Source organism: Mangifera indica, chromosome 6 (genome assembly GCF_011075055.1).
Source record: "Mangifera indica cultivar Alphonso chromosome 6, CATAS_Mindica_2.1, whole genome shotgun sequence".
Lineage (NCBI taxonomy): Eukaryota > Viridiplantae > Streptophyta > Magnoliopsida > Sapindales > Anacardiaceae > Mangifera > Mangifera indica.
In genome coordinates, this window is record NC_058142.1 from 4,371,824 (window position 1) to 4,393,151 (window position 21,328).

The following is a 21,328-nucleotide window of genomic DNA, read 5'->3' on the forward strand; positions in this document are numbered from 1 at the left end:
TTTAAATTTTAAAATAAAATAATATTTAATCATATAATAATATATTATTATTTTTAATTAATTTTATACTAATTATTTGTACACATAAATTACTCATAAAAAAACTAGCTAATAATAAATAATAAAATATAAATTACCCTTAATAAAAAACTAATATAAAAATTGAATAATTTAATTATAGGATAAAAAGTTAGTATTTTTATATATAATCACATAGAAACATGAATTCAGACAAAGTTAAATTCAAGTAATAAGATCAAGATTTATTCTCCACTCTCCACAATACAGACGAAATAAAGACAAGAAAATGTTCCTCTCCATAGAGATGTGACAAAGATATCCATCTCCATCTCGCCACGTGGCATGGTAATTTTTAATTGACTGTTGATAATTACAAACAAAAATATATACTTCAATGGTAAAAAAATTATCAATTATTATACTTAAAAATTACAAAACCCTCTATTCGATAAAAATAGTTTTAATTTCAATTTTTTTCATTCTGTTATCACCTTTATTTAGAAGGGTGCAATTGGCATTTTATGTCAAAATTGCTCAAATAAAAAATCAAGTTGATGGAGACTAACGTTGGGTAGAAAATGTTGGTTTTGAAAATCGGAGTATTATCTTAAACTTTGTCAAAAAATGGGGATGGGAAGTGTAATTACAAAATTTCTTCCCCAGTGAAATTAGAAGGCTCTAGTCTAGCCTCATCCTCGAGGTTACCTCTTCCTGCGCTTCTCTTCTGCGACAAAACTCACCGACCTCACTCTCACCCAACGTAAGTGAGAGCCAACCCACGCAAAGTGACTCACAAAGGCATCAATTAGGTTCGCTTTGTACTCACCTTTCACTTTATCTGTCCTAATTTTCTGCTCCGAATTAATGGTGTTTTTTTTTTTTGGTTTTATTGTTTTATGTATATTTCTGTTTTCGTTTTCTTACTATCGAATATATAATTTTTTTTGGGCTTTTCTGAAAACAAATATATGAAAATTTGTATTGAGTTCATGGCTTAATGCTGCAAATTGTTGGGTGTTGTTTTTATTTTCTTTTTTTTTTTAATTTAGGATTAAAGTTATTTTTTATTCTCATATTATTGTTATTTATTTTTGAAGTGGGGTTTGTTTTTGTTGGACATTAAACCCCAGCAGCAAAAAAAATAAGAGAACGAAAATGTGGACAGGTGCAATAATTTATGAGGGCAGTGGATTATAAGTTCTATTAACTGAAATTTATGTTCTCAGCTTGCAGAAGGATATTTGGATTAAACTTGTTAAGGCTTCTTAGTGAACATCTTAAATGGCCATTATACCTTGTGGCACTACATCAGTTGCTCAATGGGGTATTCGTCCTCAGCTTATGATAAGATCCTTTATCCCAATCAGGGCATCAACATCCCAGTCTTGGTGAGCGTTTCTGCTTAATTTCTATATTTCTATTTGTGGAAATATTGAATCACCTACTTTAGCTTCTAGTCTTTACTTTTGGTGTTGCAGATAGGTGATAGTGTGCACTGTGTTTTTAGTGTATGTTTAGACCATGAGAAGGTTTGTGTTAGAAGGCAATGTTTCTTGCTGCCAAATATCTGTCCTTATGTGATTATGTATCAAGATTAAATTGTTGGATCTTCCTAAGTGAAGAATGTTCAAATTTTTTTGAGAATTTTTTATGTGGTCTTCAACCAATATTTTCCTTTATGTTCAATTTGTCATCTGCATTGTTTGAACTCTCTTGCACTGCTTTTATCTGACCTGTTATGGATTTTACTTGCTTTTAGAACTTTCATGAGTATCTGTTATGTAGATGATCAGTTTTAAGAAAATGAAACATTTACCCAACATTTATGGTCTTTCTCAAAGTTGTACATGATACAGAATAGGTTAAGCAAGAAAGTTCACTTTGAAGGCCTTAGTAAAAGTGACAGGGAGTACAAGAAAAGTTATTACCGACAGAATATTACTTTAGAGATGATAAAGTAATGGAAAAACTCAGTTTAATTTGGCTTGCTCACTTGGCTATAGACATGATAAAGTAAGGGTAAAAGTAAGTTTAACATTTTATTTGGTCACCACAAGAGAAGTTATTACCAACAGAATATTACTGTAGACATGATAAAGTGAAGGAAAAACTTAGTTTAACATTTGATTTGCTCACCTGGTCATGGACAAGATAAAGTAAAGGAAAAACTAAGTTTAGCATTTTATTTGGTCACAGGAACTGGTTATAGACGAGATAAAGTGAAGGAAAATCTAAGTTTGAAATTTGATTTGTCTCTTGATTATGGAATTCCCCATGAGGTGGCTTGAACCCAAACCTTTAAAAAGCAAACCACTTGCCTAGCATCTGTCCAAGCCCCCTCATCGGTCTCCATATTATGGAGCCCTGTCCTAAAGTGTTAGTTAAAGGACCATGATTTCTGCAGGATATCTGTAGATTTTCTTAGCATATCTATGAAGCTCTTTGAACTCTTAATACTGTTAATGTCAAACTCCTGCCCTTTCTATATGACTACATGCACTGGGTGCACTGCATTCAATTCTTATGGGCTGATAAACAGGCGGGGAGTCCACGTAGTTATAATTTCCACTTATGTTTAAGGTCAATAGATGACTATATGATGTACCTAAAAGTTTTAGATCTTCAGTAACTTTCAGGTTCTTCATAGATTTTGCTAATTTTCAAGCCTGCTAAACTAAAACAAAATGTGTACAAGTTTTCACTTGTATGTGCTAGGGATTTCATATCTTCAACCATGACAATTGAAGGGTAACCTAATCAGAGTTGGATTCTCAAAGAATAACTGAATGTAATGTCATAGCTGAGGTGGTTAGTTGTTAAAGGATGTTGGTTATTTGAAGTTGTTTTAGTCGACATATGGTAGTTGGAATGAAACTCCTTGTCTCTTTTGGGTGTTAGGTTGTTAAAATATGATGTGTGTGGTTGATCCAGTGGTTGGGACAGAATATTTCTGAACAGTCTCTCAGAATTTGCTTTATGTATGTAACTTACATAATTTTTGGGCAATTGGATCCCTAGTCATGATTTTTTTAGGTCCTATGCATATACTAGTAGGGGTAAATTTGAGCCGAACTCGAGCTTGGGTTAGCTTGAGATTGGCTTGATGTGAAAGAGTCAAGCTCAAGCCCAGACTCGAGCTGGATGAACTCCCCTTAAACTAGCTCAAGCTCGGTTTAGCTTGTGAGGAACTAAACTCAAGTTCGGATATAGTACCAAGCTAAGCTCGGCTCAGTACTGTAGCCAAGTCAAAATTAGCCAAAATAACGTTGTTTGACATCATTTTGATTGATTCAAATCGATTTTTTTTTAACTCGAAGCTTGGTGAGTCGAGCACCTCATAAGCTCAAGTTTAACAGTACACAATCCATTAGACTCAAGCTTGAGCTTGCTTTTGTTGAGCTTATTTCCAACTCGATCGAGCCGAGTTAACAATTGTGCTCAAGCTAGCTTGGCTCGAATCCACCCCTACATACTAGACATTGTTCTAAGTATCTTCTATAAGAATCCAACTTGCACACACTATATGCTAACAAACAAGATGATGGCTTTTATCACTGAGAAGATTGTTGCATTCTGATTCGTTTTTGATATCTGATTGCAGAAGGAATTGCTTGTCTCTATCTAGCAACTTTTTGAAGCATGGCATATTATTGCACTATTTTTCTTTGCCAGTCTTCTGAATTAGTAATTTTTGAAGCATGTGTAGTGTATATCTTACCACTTTGCAGTGTCATGGGTAGGCTAAGTTGTCTGGCGGCTGCAAATTCAAGCTTATTTTCACGTAATTCCTTCCTGTTGTCGTCTAATGTGGGATCATCTCAAACTTCACATCGCCGTAGAGGAGCACAATTTGTAGTTAGAGCTGATGCGGTGAGTAAAGGAATAAGCTCTGGCTTTCCCTAGGGATGAAGGAAGCTTAAATTTATATTTGTTCGTTTATACTTTCTGCGGTCTTTAAATGTATGTTTCAAATACTTTGTAATGATGTTTAATTGTTTCACTATTAATGAATAATTTTTTCTCACATGCAGGATTACTATTCTGTCCTAGGGGTGTCAAAAAATGCCAGTAAATCTGAAATAAAAAGTGGTATGCAAATTTCTTTTTCTGTTGCATTTTATGTTGTCTGAACTGTTCTATTACACTAAACTTATGGTCAGTCTCTAATGGAGTATTAACCATGCCGTTTATTTCTAAATTTTCAGTTTATTTTTATGTCAAAATGAATTTTTTTTTTTTTCAATCATTCTGATTTTAAAATTAATCAGGCTTTAGTGGTGATCTAAATTATAAGCCTAAAGAATTACTAATTTCAAAAATGCAAGTTATTCCATATTATGTTTGCAGTTTTCCCCACTTTGTTGTGCAATTCATTAATAATTTTTTCTTCCATCATATCTTGTTTTTCTGTGTATTTCATTTTATCTGCATGTGCAAAATACTTGTATTTCACATTTTCTCTGTGTATTTTTTATTGCACTTGCTTACGAGTTTTGCCCTTTCAAGTTTACAGCGAAAAAGAATTTGTTTCTTGATGTGCCACAATTTTCAGTAATTCGTTTTTCTTTTATTTTTGCTTTAAAAAAGGAAGCGTGTCATATCATGATGTTGAGTACAGTGTGGGAAAACTATGTTAGGTACTTTTTATGATAAAATCATATGTATACAGAAAGTCAATATGGAGCTCAGTACAAATCATAACTTAAAAAAATGAACATTAGGTTATTGTGCTAGAATATGACTTTTCTTTCCTGGTTTGGCAGTGCCAATATGGTCAGATTGGTGGCTGATACTGGTAATGAGTTATTTGTGATCCTCAATATAACTTTTATCTGAGAAAAAATGATGTAAAAATAAGTTGAATTGGACATATCAAAACTGGTCTGAAACATAGTACTGAAAACTGTTTCAATTGATTGTGGATATGATACTTGACATTTAATTTCCCTGAAGTTATGATTAAGGAACAACCAAAAGTAGTCGACATGCTTATATTTGGAAATAACGTTGCATTTATGCTGTTGACATGTCCAAACTTTTTTCACTTGGATGATTGAAGGAAATATTATGGAGTGATTTGATTTTCTCTGGTCCTTAAAAATTTGATCTATATAAAATAAAATATCTGTTTGGTTATGGTACTGTGGCCTATGATGATATATTCAGCCTGGAATTTGAAATAATCCAAAATTAATGAAGAAGAACATTTTGTCTTTTCTTCTCTTGTCCTTTTTCACAGACCCAACCCCATGCCAGCCTCACATAAACACTAGTTAAACTTGTTGATTAGTGTGGGCATTATAAGAGATCTAAACCAACTGAGCTATCGATAAAGAAGAGACATGGTGATAGGGAACCAGAAAAAGAACAGAAGAAATAGAGGGAATAAGGATATATTAGGGATAACAGAATGAATGAGGAGAAGTCCAGAGGAAATAAGAGAGGGACAGATAAGCTATAGGGAGAAACTACAAATCATATTTCCTATTCAACCACGCATGCAAGTGTTAGAAGCCTCTATTCAGGGGTTTAAGAGATCAAATCATACTCAGAATATATTTCTAATACTTCTAATCCTAACAAAACAATGAAATAAAGTTTCATTCAACTGAGACAATTCAATTCTAAAAAATTGAAAGTGAAGGACTAGATAGCCCTTTGCACCCTTCCCGTATGTCCTACATTACTTGGTCTGGTTCGTTTTACTTTATAAGATGATTATCCTGCCTTGTTGCAGAATGAAGTTACATATATCTAAAGGAAAAAAAAAAAAGAGATATATTTATTATGGTTTGAGAAAGTTCTTCTGACAAAATCCCCCTGTTGAATTTTTGAAAAGATTATCTGTTGAATTATGTACCTGATTGATTAAGTGGTAATTTTGTTCAAATTAGAGGCTTTTGTAATTTCTGCATTTTTATTCCCTCTGTGACCGACTTATTAAAGGTTTTGGCATGGCCTCTTATTTTTCATCAATTAATATTTACTTGTTCATATATTCATTTCTTTGTTCAGCTTATCGGAAGCTTGCTAGGAATTATCACCCAGATGTGAACAAGTACGTTCCCTACATTTATCTAATCTGTTCCTTTTTTCCCCTTGTTACAGCACCAGTAGTCTCAACATGCTCAGTCTGTTTTGCTAGATACATTGTCTCTATTAATTTGAGACCATCTAAACAAGGTTGTTTATTTGGAATTTTTTTTAATCTCTGTGCAGAGAACCTGGTGCAGAACAGAAATTCAAGGAAATAAGCAACGCATATGAGGTAAAACGTCCATCAGGTGGTTATTTCAGTTTGTTATTTGCGGTCAAGCCTTGGTTCATGTTTTGAAGTACTTTGCTTTTTCAAGTGATGAAGGTGTTCTCTATTGCAGGTCTTGTCAGATGATGAAAAACGATCCCTGTATGACAGTTACGGAGAGGCTGGACTTAAAGGTGCCGATATGGGCATGGGGGTAAGTTAAAATCTGCTGATTCTATATGAGACCATCCATTTCAGATTACATTATTTATATAGATACTCTTTAAAACCTACTTCTCATGGTTGGAATTCACTTGACTATACCAGGATTTCAGCAATCCTTTTGATTTGTTTGAATCACTATTTGAGGGCATGGGTGGTATGGGTGGAATGGGTGGTATGGGGGGCAGAGCCTCCAGGAGCAGAGCAGTTGATGGACAGGATGAATATTACAACCTTGTCATAAATTTTAAGGAAGCAGTTTTTGGAGTTGAAAAAGAGATTGAGGTAACACGCCTTGAGAGTTGTGGAACTTGTGATGGTTCAGGTGCAAAACCAGGGACAAAGCCATCTAAATGTACTACCTGTGGTGGGCAAGGGCAAGTTGTCTCATCAGCAAGGACCCCTTTAGGTGTGTTCCAGCAGGTAATGACCTGCTCTTCATGTAATGGCACTGGAGAAGTGTTTACTCCATGCAACACATGTTCTGGGGATGGACGTGTGAGGAGAACAAAACGGATCAGTCTGAAAGTTCCAGCTGGTGTGGATGCTGGTAGTCGATTAAGGGTCCGTGGCGAAGGGAATGCAGGAAGAAGAGGTGGATCTCCTGGTGACCTCTTTGTTGTTATTGATGTTATCCCAGACCCTGTACTAAAACGAGATGACACCAATATTCTGTATAACTGCAAAGTTTCATACATAGATGCAATTCTGGGGAGTACAATCAAAGTCCCGACTGTGGATGGCATGGTTGATTTGAAGATCCCGGCTGGGACACAGCCAAACACAACACTCGTAATGGCAAGGAAAGGGGTTCCTGTACTAAATAAAAGCAACATGAGAGGAGATCAGCTAGTACGGGTGCAAGTTGAAATCCCAAAAAGATTGAGCAGTGAAGAAAAAAAGCTCATTGAGGAGCTTGCTGATCTAAGCAAGGGAAAAACAGCAAGCAGAAGATAGTTGGATGTGCGTAGTATTTTCACATTTAATTTTCTAATCCTGGAAATCATATCCTGGTTTGATGAACGATACTTGGGAGCCACGGAAATCTCTGTTGAGATGTGGAAGGAAGATAACAATCTCTAGAATTAAAAAAGGAAGAAAACAGTGGACTCCAATACCAAACATATTTTTCTTGATAATCTTCATTGGAAGCTTAGAGTTGCAGTGCTGGACCTGGATGGATACCTTTGATATCAGAAAAGAGTGTGAATTAGAATGATTAAAAATATTCGAACTGGATGTCATGCTATGACAAGAAAGGTGTAATACCGTAACCATCTTCCCTTTTGGTTTTTTTCAAATTTTGGCAGATTATATTACCTGGATATTGCTGATCGCAATCTTTCATTCGAGTGGGGATATTCTTATCATAAAATTTTGTGCAATCTTTTTTAAAATACATAATTAAATATATAAATAATATATTTTAACATATTAAATAATTTTAAATTAAAAATAGAATAATAAGATACATTATTTTGAAGGGAAGAGTGACAGATAAGAAATCTGACCTATGGAATTGACTCAGTTATATAATTTGGATGTGGCATACAACTTATTTGGGTTCATTCCTTATCATTAGAAGTTTTAAAGAAAGTGATTATGAAGGTAATCTTTATCTTTGTTGTGATTTATTCAACAAGAGTTGCAAAAAAGTTCCACTGCAACAACCATAAGCATACATCGAAGAACATGATGACAATAAATTCCAAACTGCATAGACTCAAATCATTTACTTAATATAATATAACACACCACATCATGCAAGCATCCTTTTATCATATAATTGATTGAATTTAAAGTAAATTTTGTATGTGACCCTACAGAAAACCCCCTCACTTCCAAACATGAAATAAAAAAAGCAACTCCAAAGCAATACTATAGATAAGAGCAATCATCATTCTTTCCTAATATACACAGATTGAACATTCATATCCCATGTATTACATATACATATTTACTAATTAGCTTTGTCAAACTGGCTAGTATTAGAATCTGATATCAAAGTAGCATATTTTTCAATTGCCAGCAAATCCTCCCGAATGTCCAGCGAACTGCTATGCCATTCTACCCTTCTGAATTTTCTAAGGCTTGGCTTTCTGCACATCAGAGTTCAACATCAACATTCTTTTACCATTTGTGCAATCAAATCAAGGAACAAGCAACAATAACAAAATATCGTTCACATGCATCCTTAGTAACGGACATGCCATGTACTTTTTTAATCTTTTTCAAGAAAAATTACATTGGCAACAGTGTGGCACCTCCAAACAAACAATATCTTGAAGCTTGGCTAACTACAGCACTCCACACACCTCTCTTAAAAGGAGGTTTGTGACAAAAATTATAAACTTCAAGGGTAGTCTTCTCATTATTTCAATAGTATCTATGATGATCTCGGTAATTCTTAGGAGGGGTTTTTGATGAATTTTGTGACTAGGATTGCCAGCAGTGTGACCAAATGACAAGTGAGGTTCACTCAAAATTTGTCATATAAATTCAGGACCGGACAACATACTCTGGCTGACGAATATTACACACTAGAATTGTCATCATGCCCTATTGGATAAAAGATAGAAGTAATATAACTGTATACACAAAGAATCCACACACTAGAATTATCATCATGCCCTATTGGATAAACAAGGTGGAAGTAATATAACTGTATACACAAAGAATCCGCACCAGTAAGCATGGGCCTTCTGTAAATGTTCATGATAAAGCATGCAGTGTCTACAGTTGATGTTATATATGAATGGCAATATCAAGTGCATGTGACCCTTGTGATAAATCCAGATAACCATTAACGGCTATAGTGAATTTTATGTTTAAATCCAGATAACAGGATGTATGATAAAGCGCGTCAAACTATGGAAGTTGAACACAGAAAAAATATGAAAAGAAGAGAAAGAAATTGATGAATTGACGAAGACTGAGGCCACTGCATAGCAAACTCACAAGGTTCCTCTGAAATGATTTATCCAAATGCAAATACTTTGTCCCATCTAGAGATTTTCACTTCTTTCAGTTAGCCATGCATAGTGTGGTTACACGAGCAAACAAACATTCCCCAAGCATATAGACATGAAAATAACATAACAAATGATTGCAAATATGTGTATGCACTAATGTCAGAGGTTTTATGCACCTGCACTGTAAAGTTGCTCAAACCGAGCAACTATGTGTTTCCCATAAGTATATTTCTTCAGAGCCTGACAATGAATCTTTATCTGATTGATTAATGCTTCTCGCTGCTTATCGCTACATTTTTGAAGAATCTTCTGTACCACATAGTTAGCAAATTGGTCTTTCATCATTATCTGACACATGGAAATTCAAGACCTCCCAGAGTCAGCCAAGAGAAAAAAGAAATCACCTCAACAAAGCTCATGAAGGAGAAATAATAATAGTAGGTTATGTAAATCAAGATTTTAATTTGTCTCACCAATAAATTGTCATTTTCTTCAGATTGCCCAATAATCTCCTCAATCAAGAGCTCCCGCTCAGCGGCATCACCATACTCCAAACACTTCTCAACAACATTTGAAGCATATTTATGCTGACTCAACTGTACTATTTTTCCAGCCAACTTGCTGATAATTTGGCTTCTTTCATTGGATTTTCCCCTCTCCAGAACATGCTGCAAGCAGTATGAACAATTCATAATAAAGTTGGTAAAGCCATCAGAGAGACCAGAACTATCTTGAAAATAAAACAGAAAAAGGTGGGTAATTTAAAAATCTACAGACAAACAATGACTTTGACCAACTGAAAAATAGAAATCACGCATAGCACTCAAGACAGATGATAATACAGAAAACACACACCTAATAAATGAAGCAAGCTAATAAATTTAACATCAGAATTCATACAACTCATGGGTCAAGGATTGCATAAGCTGAAAGTAAAAGGGGGATGACCACAGGCAGACTTTCTAAAGGGTTCTTCAGTCTTAGTTCTCAAGAATAAAGTTCCTTTTCCTTCATCTTTGTCACTAGGAAACAAAATAATACCAGATATGAAGTAGGAATAAAAGCCATGGAAAAACTCCTTTTGGAAGGGCATGGAATTCTAGATCCAAAATCAGAGAACCAAAAAATGCACAATGCAGATCCCAAAAATCTGAGAATCAATTAATCCACAATTCAAAGAAAAAATGGAAAAAATATACATCATAGTGAATATAAAGTCCAAAATGTTCTCGATTCTGGTGTAGATTTGTCACCATATGTTTGCTCCACCAAAGATTGCCAGAAAAAGAGACTCCATCTGCAAGTCCTTGTAATAGGCTTATGATACGCTACGACCAACTAAGGGGGCTAGAACTTCCCTAAAATCAAAATTTACTTTATGCAATGCATTAAGTGACGTCAAAGCATATAAATGGAGTTAATAACATTCGCATTGCTGAGAACAATTTTAGATATTATTTACTACCAGTATGACCAAGCCCTTGGGTTAACTTAAGTGAATCTAAAGCAATATTTAAGAATATATTATGGAGATAGCAGTATACTTAAGGCATGTTTTACAGAAAAACTACTCCCTTCAAGTAGGCAATGAGCTCCACTTTGTCCCCTCATTTTCTAAAAACCACTTTTCGAACTTGAGGGAACAGAAGGAATAAGTCAATTGCATTACTCCATTTTTTATACTCAATATCTACAAAACTCGTGTCTAGATAAAGAACAAACCCATGAATTTTAAATGAAGCTAAAAAATAAGGTTCCACACCATAGCATTACAAGCCAAACATCTTGACAGATATGTATGAAGCTGTTAGCCCATGAATTAATCTTCTGTCTGGTACAAATTAGATATGAAAACCATCTTGACAGATAACTAGCAAACAAATAATGAAGAATCATCTACATCATGAGCTGGTGAGATCATAAGACCATTGGTGAAAAGGCTGACAATGCCTCAATTATTTAACAAAGTATATCAACTTGGTGCTAAAGCTAAAGAGAACAACAAAATCTAATCAAGAAGATTAAGCTTGGTAAACAACTAGTTCACCGAAGTCAGTTTGAGGCGCATCCAACAATAAACTGCCTGTCATTGGAATAAAGGAGCAAAAACACTTCATTTTATGAGAATCTGATTTGTTTCTAAGCACTTAATAGACAGCTGATGCTATCCAACAACAATTAAAAAATTAAGTAAACAGCACAAAGCACATATTACGCACCTGCGTAACATAGTTCCCATACTGGTCCTGAGCAAGAATACGTGCGGATTCCAAAATTTCATCCACTATACATTGACCTTGTTGTTCATCTGAACAATATTCCAAAACTCTCTATTGCAAAGAAAAATAAATAAATAGATAAATAAATAATAGTTTCAACAATAAAATGAGATCTCAAATAAATAAATAAAAGAAGTCAGCACAACCAAGAAATTGAGTTTCTATTACCTGAATAACACGACAACCATATGGATGTGTAGAAAGTGTGGCAACTTGACCTCGAAAAGCAGAAATAATAAATCCAATTTTCTCTGTAGGTACACATTCTATACACTTCTGTATCACATGATTCCCATTCTGATCACGTACACATCTCATGACATGCCCATCAAGCTCAAGGACTAACTGTGTTTTCTGATCAAGCTCAATGACTTCAAGGGCCTAGAAAAAGAATTCAAATTCAAAGAAAATGATATTAATATTTCACACTGAAGAATATATGGTAAAAATTGGAACTCATTCAAACAAAAAGTGATTCATTCTTTCTAAGAAAAATAAATTTTCATGCCCTTAGATTTCAGAAGACCCTCCCACCCACACACCCACACACACAAACACCAAGAAAAAGTAAAGGTCGTAAGATAATATGTAATATAAAAGGAATAACAAGACTAACTAAAAGCAGGAATATACATACAAAATTATGACGAAAACACAGATAGCTTTAATATAACTAACACAGAAAAGACTAGACAAGTTGCTTGCCCCACAAAATCCATAATTCAACAACGTACTGCTACAAAGCATCTTTCAATAATTTCAGAAATTTGACATATTTTGAGGCTATTATGAGTAATGTACAAATCCATTTGCATCTAACAGACAAATGGTTCAATGGTTCCCCCACTTATTGAATAATCAAAAAGTCAATTCATGCATAGTTGGATGAATTAAAGATTTTATTAAAATGGAAGGACATTTTAGAATGAATTAAAGATTTTATCAAAGTCAAAGGAGTAAGCGTATCACTGTGGGGGAAAGAAAGAATCAGGCAATTCAGGCAAAAAGAAAAAATCAAGCTTCACTGTCTCAGAATACCAGGTGTGGTGATAAATAGTTTTTGACTGAGGGCATAACCATCATTAGTAGACAAAATCACACAAATAAGTTATAATGAATCCAGAATGAAGAGTATAGCCCCCAATATGCCATCACTCCTTTAAGGATACCTTTTTTTTTATAAACAAAACAGATCTTTCTAACAGAGAGACCAGTTCCGTCCCCCTCCCACAATACTCCCAGCAGAAGCTCTTATTTAATTCAATGTCTTTCTTCTGCAATAAAAGTTTTCTCTGATTGCCTAGTCTACTCCTAAAAAGGGTGATGTTGCATCTGTCGGTTCTCAGATTCCACTCAAACATCTCATAATTAACTGGTTCAAAGGCCCTTTAATAGGTGGAGTCAGCGGTCTACTTCATTCGAGCCCAGCTCACTCCTCAGTATAGTATGGCATGGGCATCATTGCATTGAAGCCTATTCAGCAGTTGATAAAACCAATTCATTCCAAAGGCAAAGAAACAAGTATTTCCTTTTTGTCGTTTAGTCCTTCTCTTATCATTTATAAGGCCTGCAGGCCTATAAAAGAAGGCTAAAAGCTTTTAAAGCCAGCACCAATTGGCTGAATATCATGAACAGCTCACGCCTCTCACACTTTAAGGCTCACAGAAACCAGAAAATTAATAATAATTGCTCTAGAGGAAGCCAATACACCACAAAATTTAAAGAGATACTCTTAAAAAACTTGGCCCACCTTTTGTATCACACGGCAACCATACATCTGCAAACTTAAAGGCAGCATCTGGCCAACAAGTTTGTCTGCAAGCTCCTTCCTCTGCTCAGGACTTCCATGCTCAAAAAACTGCAATGAATCAGAATTCAACCAAAAAAAAAAATCAATAACATGCTAACTATAGAGTTAAAAAGGTCAGCAAGATAATTTGCTTAAAAAAAATTATGCATTTAGGACCACATATTGTTGAAAAACATACCTTTTGAATAACATAATTACCAAAGACATCGGTCATTAATTTTGAAGCATGTGGAAGAACTTCTTTGAATACAGACACCTTGTCTTCAACACTGCAATGTTCCAGCTTCTGCTGAATAAATCGACTCCCGTGTTGATCCACACTGAAGTGAGATATGCAAGCAAATTAATTTTCATAAGGAGATAGTACAACAATCTCATGATGTAAGGTTTCAGGAAAACAAACTCAGTAAAGAAAACTGCCTGAATTCTACTATACGTCCTGCTATGTCTGAGAGCTCAAACTTTTGCGCATTGCTGGATTTCAGTTCTTCAAGAAATGTATGCCTCTTGGAGTCCTCAAAGATGTTTACTCCTCTCTGCCCTTGCCATCCAGGATAGATACTGGTGTTTCTATGTGAACCCTGAGGATACCTCAGATCATTTCGCCGACCTGGATGACTTATTCCACCAACTGGTGATGATGGCAACACAGGACTAGAAATAGGTGACACTGGAAATTGTGCCATGAGACCCATGTCTGGAAGACCCCCATAATAACCACCAACACTGATTCCAAGTTTTCTAGAATTTGGAATACCCAGACTACCATTTGGTGGAGACAGAAGTTTCTGATCACCCATATAAGCAGCAGAAGATGGCTCTTTCTGTATCGAAGAATCCGCTTGAGCCCCAGCACCATTACTTACTGGCAACCTAACCTGCTGGACTGAAGCACTGTATGCATCCCCAAAAGGGTGTTGAAAGTATGGCATTTGAACAGGATTCACAAAAGAAGGTTGCACCATCATTCCATGTTGTCCATAGAATTTCTGCTGTTGGAAATCACCCATATGTGGTATGCTTTCTGCTGTTGAAACGCCAGTAGTTCGAATATTAAAGCTTGGACCTGAAGTAGGATCTAATGGCATAGGAACAGGACCATGGGGAGGGTATCCAGCAACAAATGACGGAAGAAATGCAGAATTCAGAGCATATCCACCTATATTGTAGTGTGGGGCATATATACCAGATGGCTGAAAATTCGGGTAATATGGATTGCCTGATGGCATATAGGTTCCCGCTGTCGCATACAAGGGAGTAGTTAGACCAGGGGAATGCATCGATGGTTGTACCTCAATAGAAGAGAATTTAGTGTGACCATGGGAGAGTTTTTCCATGCCATTGTGGATATGATTTGTTCCTGGTGACACTGTTTGACTGTGAACATGATACGGGGTGCCTTGCTGTTCAGACGGATACTGTTGCAGCATGACTCTCCCATGATACTGCTGCTCTTCTTGTTTCTTCCTAATTCTCTCTGAATGAGAAGCAACAATAACAGACATATCATCCTCCAAACCAGCATTTTTTGTGTTTCTATCATCAATTTGTGAGTTCTGAGAAGACCCTGCTCCATCAGGACCTGTTGAACTAGAAAAAGACGTGGCCAGTTGATCATTTTTGGATATTAATGCAATATCATGTGAATCTAAGGAAGATGTATCCACACAAACATCAGCAGAGCTACTTGATCCAGGTACATCTGAAATGTTGATAGCAGAAACATCCAAAGTTACAGCATGAACATCACGATCAATTGGTTCATCTGTTGTTGCATGGCTTGAGGAGCGAGACTGATTATATACAGGAGAAGGCGTACGGGGGAAATCTTCCTACAAAGACACCAGAAGATGAAGCAAAACATCAACTATACAAATCAAAATGACAACATTATTTTGTGAACTCAAGATTTCAGCTTAGTGGAGAGCAGAACCTAAAAGATACAGTGTCACACAAGAACTCAACACTGGTACATAGTACTCTCATTCATAAAGCTACCAAGTTGATGGCAAATGAAAAACTAATCAAAGTCGCAAAATATGTAGAAGATGCCAATTGTTTGTGGTACACAACATTGAAACCACAAGAAAAGAAAATAGTGCCCGAGAAGATTTAAGAGTTGAGCAAGCATGATGATCATAGGTTCAGATTGACACAATTCAGAAACTAAGGGAACATGTTTAAAATCCCAATTAATAGCAAAAGTACTGAGAAAGCATGATGGTCATTAATCCATAGTGAAATGACCAGGAAACAAAGGGAATTTAGAATGAAATCCCAATATATTTCTTGGTTTACGAAAACAAATTATTGAGAAAATCTTAAGCAAAATGGTAGTTTTCAAAGTTTTAGGATACAACCATAAGAACTAATTTAAAATCTATAGAAAACATTTTTTGGATTCTTTTTGACAGATAATATCAAAAACTATCTTAGTTTAAAAGTACACTAACAAAATGCCCTCTAGAGTTCCTTTAAATTTTATTGTCACATAAACACCACCTAAACCAATAGTCAGGCCTCAATCCGTTCAGAACTTTCCCAGTAACTCACTAGCATTTAATAATTCCCAGAAAATTACCTGTATCAAATCAACCAAACTTTTGTGCCGCCCAACCAAACCTGTTTTCTGTCCTGACATAAATACAGAACTGTTTTCTGCTCTGTTGTCTGAAGCTTGTGTAGGAGACCTATCATCCTCTGGTTCCTCCCTATGAGTGGAGAGGGAACTTCGAGACATATGCAAGGTTCTATTGCCAGTATCATCTAATGTAGTAGACCTCCAATTATTGCCAGAGGCACCAATATGGCGTACCAAGCGCCTATTCTCTCGTGAAATAAGAGGTAGAGGAAGTCGTGGATTCAAGTTCACATTAGAGCAGTAATAAGCAAAGTAGGCTGGATCAGAACGCAGTTGCTCCTCAGATTCATAATGTCCAAGATCATCGCTTATACTTTCCAAGCCTATATTCAGACCAGAGTTCTGTTTAGCAAAAAGGTTTCCAATAGCTGCAAAAGAACCCTCCATACTTGGTGGGGCACTACCACTTCGATTGGGAATCATTTCTGTTTGGTCTCTATGAAATCTGTGCCCCTTCAGAAGCAATCCCAATTCCTCTGCTGCCATATTCTTCCATTGGGAACCACACATTGCAGAATCCTTGGAAGATGGCCAGTTTCTAGCTCCACCACTTTCCACCATTCTCATAGGGCTCTCTGTTGCCATTTGATTTAGGGGATAATTAGCCACTTTTTTGCTCTGACACAAGGACATTCAAACTAATCCCCAACAGTGATACCATGTCAAGTTCATCAATTAAACAATATAACATTTTCTGAACATTATAACAAAAATGCAAAATACCTGCACACATCCAGCACCCCAGGTTTAGATATGAGGTGATGCAAGTTTATCCTTAAATACAACCCAATTAATTGGGTTCGGGATGATTTGATTCTCAAAAATATTTGGTTTAATTCCCATCACAATATGGTATATCACTCTAAGGGGCTGCATTGTAGCATAAAATGAGGCAGGATTCAAGAAATATTCATTTTTATCAAGTGCCCATGTAAAAACCATGTAACTACAGACAGAGGTACAAGTGTTCAAGCACTCAGTAACCTAAGGTATAAATAGTAATTTTCACATATCATTCTGAAAAACTTTTGACAGTTTGACATGTTTAGTGGATTATAATAGACATCTACACAACATAATAACATGATAGGCATGCATAAAACAAATTATAAATATAAGAATTCAGCTTTTTTTTTTTTTTTTAATTTGCATAATCAATTGAGCATAAGGAAACAAATCACTCTATCGGATTTAGTATGTTTAACATCAAATTCTTCAAAACTGACTCAATTGGGATCACTATGAAAATGCCTTAACCCAACTCAAGTGCACCTAAACAAGACTAGAGGAACTAGTTTATCTTCAAGTTCAGCACTATTAAAAAATGCAAAACATATCCCTCAGTCAAAAAGTGAATCTCCATAAGAAAGAGAATGGGTCATAGCCATTAATATGTCCTTGGAAGTGCTTCCTAAGCCTCAAGGCAAAATTACATTTTATTAATGGCTATAGGATACAAGACAAAGCATACTCCATAGTGTTGCTATTAGTACCGCCCAACTAATTGCATTATGTCAAAATATGTTCTCCACTCCCATATACAAGTCAAAATCTATGAGTTGTAACTGAAAATTATTGGTCCAAGCGACAGCTCCTTCATATACATCCAAAGAAATATCCTCCAAGACAACGACATTCTATTTCTCCTACCCCTCTTCGTTCATTGAAAGAGCCAAATGGCCAAACTTTATATCCACGCAGCAACTAGAGGATCTGTATTTGACTTTCAATCTTTGGGATTTGGAACTAGTGAATCCGTGGGCAAGATGCTGCCCCTTTGACTGCAGCCTCTCTGGCTGCTGTTGGTAGCTATGCATTTGGCATAAGAAAAGGATATCAAGGAGAGAGGAGCACCATGAAAAGGGAGTATAGAGATGAGCCCATAGGAGTTCTTCATAGCATACAAGGAAGAAAGGATTAAGAGGAGAGAGGAGCACCATGAAAAGGGAGTATAGAGATGAGCCCATAGGAGTTCTTCATAGCATACAAGGAAGAAAGGATTAAGCCATTCTTGCAAAAATTTGTTCGCAGTTGAAGTCGCTTCCTTGATGAATCCATAGCAAGATAAAACCCGTGAACATAGAGCCAATGAATTAAGTACATGCATGCTTAACCTTGCTCAAAGGTGATGTTAGGGTGCTGCACGGGCCACTCCGTTGCGTCAAGACTCTAGACTCATTAAAAATAGTATCAAAGCAAGATAAAGGCATCAACACTATGGCGTTCCCTTCTAAATGATCTCGGAAGAATTGGTCTCCCTTATTCTTGAGAGAATAAGTTCAGGCAGCTAAGACACACGTTAAGTATTGTAAGGAATGAAAAGTTGACACACAGGGGCGCAATAAGGAACATTGAAAGCATGCAATGTGTGAAGTCAAACAAGCATGCACAAGATGCATGGTGGAACGGACAGATTTGGGCATTGATGATACTACAACATAAAGAGGAAAAGTCTCATATGCCATCAGCAAAAGTAATCATCTTTTGGGGTGTCACAGTGAATTGACATGGCAATGCAGTCATGCTTCAAGGTACTTGGCATCCCTCCTGTCATCAGGTTGTGCCACGAGCTAAAACATGGACAACTATCTAGTCGATGCTTGCAAGAATGATATGCACAAAGGCATACAAATGGGCATGGAAAAATGTCACGACCTTATTCTACAACATCAGGGCAAGAGTAGCCAGGGCGAAGAGCATATAAGGTTATGTGGTTTCGCAAAGCATTCAAGTGAGGTGTCACAACTAAGACATAGGATGTGTTTACTCCAATTATATTAGCAATGTTTCAAAAGACTCTTTAGGAAGGATGGGCTCGGTTAAAAGGGAGTGCAAGAGCCAAGCCGATTAGAGTTTTTCATAGTAAATAATGAAGAAAGGATTAGGTTATCCCCACACAAACTGATCGAAAATTTGTGTCAAGTCCATGACACGACAAATCGAGTGAACCTAAGGTCGATGAATGGCATACATGTGAGCTTTACCCCACTCAAGGGCGACGCCAGGGTGTCGCATGGGCTATTTTGCTACATCAAAATTCTAGGCCAATGACACTAATTATTCTCCTTCTACACAATTACAAGTGATCTATTGACCCTTAACAACCCTACTAAGCTATTTATAGGGGAATTTAATTTTCTTTACTCAAGAACGGAAACAAACAACTTAATTTTATTATAATCCATTGAAAATCCTTCACGACATATAGAATGGACTTGTGTGAAACATATTATCTAAAAATCCATGCCAATTTTGTGACAACTTCTCCATTCCAACTTGCCAACCACAGTCCCTTAGCCAACTAAAGACGAATAATAACATAAATATGCCCATTGTTATGGCAAAAAGAGAAAACAATCAACAATTACAAATAACAAAGATTTTGAGAAAAATAAGTTGTTTCACACAAATTTTAGACATGTTAGCAAGGAAGATTCAAGAACAATTTCTAGGGCAATCTAACTAGGACCCGAAACTACAAGTTGTACAACAAAACCTTCATGCCCACAAAATGCCAACTCACCTCCAGGCCCAAAAGTAGACAAACTTTTCAAATTCATTTGTGGCCGCCATCTCATTTTCCATTCTCTTTGCACATTCACTTCCTAGCCATTAAGTAATTTGCTTCAATCCCTCTTCACTATACCATTAAGCTACCACTTTATTTAACCATGTTCTTTTTAAAGACCATGTCTATTCTTGTTTATATTGTTTCTTGCAAGAACTTCAAATTTTGTTAATAAAGTCTCTACTATATACTTGCTTCAAATCTTCTCAATTCCTAATAACATATCACAAAGGGGGAATACCACAGCCAAGACAGTAACCATCATTCAACTACTGCTTTTATACAACATACAATTTAGGGAAAGAAAAATAAGTTTTTGAAATGTGAATCAATGGATTCAGAATATTAAAATGAGTTTCATATGTATTAATGATAGCAAATGCCAACAAACAACAGCAACTAAATGAATCAACATAACTTAACAAAGTGGCAGCACAACACTCTTAAAGAAACAAAAGAAACATTTGAGAACTAACAAAAATGAATCACTAGACAAAAAATAAAAAAGCTATCAACACTTGGTCAATAAAACTCCATTGATATTCACCACTGTAGCTCATATTAATTGAAACTTTTCCCTAGTACACAAGGGTCTGCTCTCAACAACAACGTCAAGGCAGTTCCGCTCTCCAGTTCAACCAGCTCAATCCCCATTCGTAGAACTCAGTAATCTGTAATCCTCATAACCTAACACCAACTTACTCTTCACGAAATTTAGTTTCCCAGCCCCTAATCTTCATGCTCTCACTCAACTTCAAGTTCCGAACAGAACTACAAACCCACTTAAAATCACAAACCCAAAATATTTCTCATTTCTAAACCAAAAAGAAGTCTACCCATCAGCCAAAACTCATAGCTAAACACAAAAACGACCACCAAAACAAAATTCAACAACCGACTAATCTTAAAGGCATCAACTTTACCTCAAAACAAGCTAAATTAAACAAACGCAAAAGCAACCCGTTAATAAAATAGTCACAAACTTTTCCGACAAACAACAAACACTAAACACAACCATCAATAAATAAAACAATTAATAAAATTAAATACAAATATGTATACAAATACACCAGTAAATAATTAACAGGACATGAAAGCAAACCTAGAAGTTAGAAACAAAGAATCCCAGCTGTGTCGGAGACAAAACTCTGAAGATATCTGAAACAAAAAGAAAAACACTCCACAAATGTTTTGTTTTATTGGGTTTTGTCTTAGAGAGACAGAGTTTTGTTCCTTTGGAGAAACAATTGCCTCTTAAAAATTATATATATAAATAATAGTAATAATAAAATAATATCAAAGTGTAGCCCAGGGTTCAAGTTTTTTAGACCTTTTCCTGTGCTTATTGCAGTGCATTACTTGAAACGTGTACGAAAGGAGAATGACTATTCTAACCTTCGAAGTACGATGGTATTTTATAGGTTTGGGGAGTAGTTTTGTCAGAAAACAAAGGTTATGTAGACGTCAAACTTGACACGTGTTGGTAAAATTTTCCAAGAAAGAAAGACGCATCCGACAGTACTGGTAAGGCTGTGTTTGGTTTCCCACAATAAGTATCTAAATTTAATTAA

At 35.8% G+C, this 21,328-nt stretch overlaps 2 protein-coding genes across 6 annotated transcripts; one reads left to right on the forward strand and one right to left on the reverse strand.

The window, feature by feature from the left end:
• Nucleotides 1-671: 671 nt before the first annotated feature.
• LOC123219200 (chaperone protein dnaJ A6, chloroplastic-like) lies at nucleotides 672-7,839 on the forward strand. 2 transcript variants are annotated; one of them, XM_044640999.1, is made up of 8 exons: nucleotides 672-830; nucleotides 1,248-1,409; nucleotides 3,762-3,891; nucleotides 4,053-4,110; nucleotides 6,037-6,079; nucleotides 6,241-6,289; nucleotides 6,399-6,479; nucleotides 6,593-7,839. In XM_044640999.1, exons 2-8 carry the CDS (start codon nucleotides 1,303-1,305, stop codon nucleotides 7,442-7,444), a joined length of 1,320 nt encoding a protein of 439 aa, XP_044496934.1. In that variant the 5' UTR covers nucleotides 672-830; nucleotides 1,248-1,302; the 3' UTR covers nucleotides 7,445-7,839. The 2 variants fall into 2 exon arrangements, with proteins under 2 accessions (XP_044496934.1, XP_044496933.1); XM_044640998.1 differs by having other exon boundaries at nucleotides 673-830; nucleotides 3,750-3,891.
• Nucleotides 7,840-8,246: 407 nt separating this feature from the next.
• LOC123219199 (pumilio homolog 5) lies at nucleotides 8,247-21,031 on the reverse strand. 4 transcript variants are annotated; one of them, XM_044640997.1, is made up of 10 exons: nucleotides 20,860-21,031; nucleotides 16,130-16,764; nucleotides 13,969-15,380; nucleotides 13,727-13,868; nucleotides 13,489-13,596; nucleotides 11,907-12,119; nucleotides 11,679-11,789; nucleotides 9,933-10,127; nucleotides 9,636-9,807; nucleotides 8,247-8,586 (listed from the first exon to the last, which is right to left on the reverse strand). In XM_044640997.1, exons 2-10 carry the CDS (start codon nucleotides 16,754-16,756, stop codon nucleotides 8,555-8,557), a joined length of 3,012 nt encoding a protein of 1,003 aa, XP_044496932.1. In that variant the 5' UTR covers nucleotides 16,757-16,764; nucleotides 20,860-21,031; the 3' UTR covers nucleotides 8,247-8,554. The 4 variants fall into 4 exon arrangements, with proteins under 4 accessions (XP_044496932.1, XP_044496930.1, XP_044496928.1 ...); XM_044640995.1 differs by having other exon boundaries at nucleotides 16,130-16,827; XM_044640993.1 differs by having other exon boundaries at nucleotides 16,130-16,912.
• Between the last annotated feature and the right edge of the window lie 297 nt (nucleotides 21,032-21,328).

Excerpts from the sequence above, each read along its gene's own strand:
- LOC123219200 (XM_044640998.1), top strand. The coding sequence starts at position 1,303 with ATGGCCATTATACCTTGTGGCACTACATCAGTTGCTCAATGGGGTATT. Across the intron at positions 1,410-3,749 it reads GCATCAACATCCCAGTCTTG|TGTCATGGGTAGGCTAAGTT; the intron begins GTGAGCGTTTCT and ends ACCACTTTGCAG. Across the intron at positions 6,290-6,398 it reads AAATAAGCAACGCATATGAG|GTCTTGTCAGATGATGAAAA; the intron begins GTAAAACGTCCA and ends TCTCTATTGCAG.
- LOC123219199 (XM_044640995.1), bottom strand. The coding sequence starts at position 16,822 with ATGTCCTTGTGTCAGAGCAAAAAAGTGGCTAATTATCCCCTAAATCAA. Across the intron at positions 13,869-13,968 it reads GGACGTATAGTAGAATTCAG|TGTGGATCAACACGGGAGTC; the intron begins GCAGTTTTCTTT and ends ATCTCACTTCAG. Across the intron at positions 8,587-9,635 it reads TGAGCAACTTTACAGTGCAG|AAAGCCAAGCCTTAGAAAAT; the intron begins GTGCATAAAACC and ends TCTGATGTGCAG.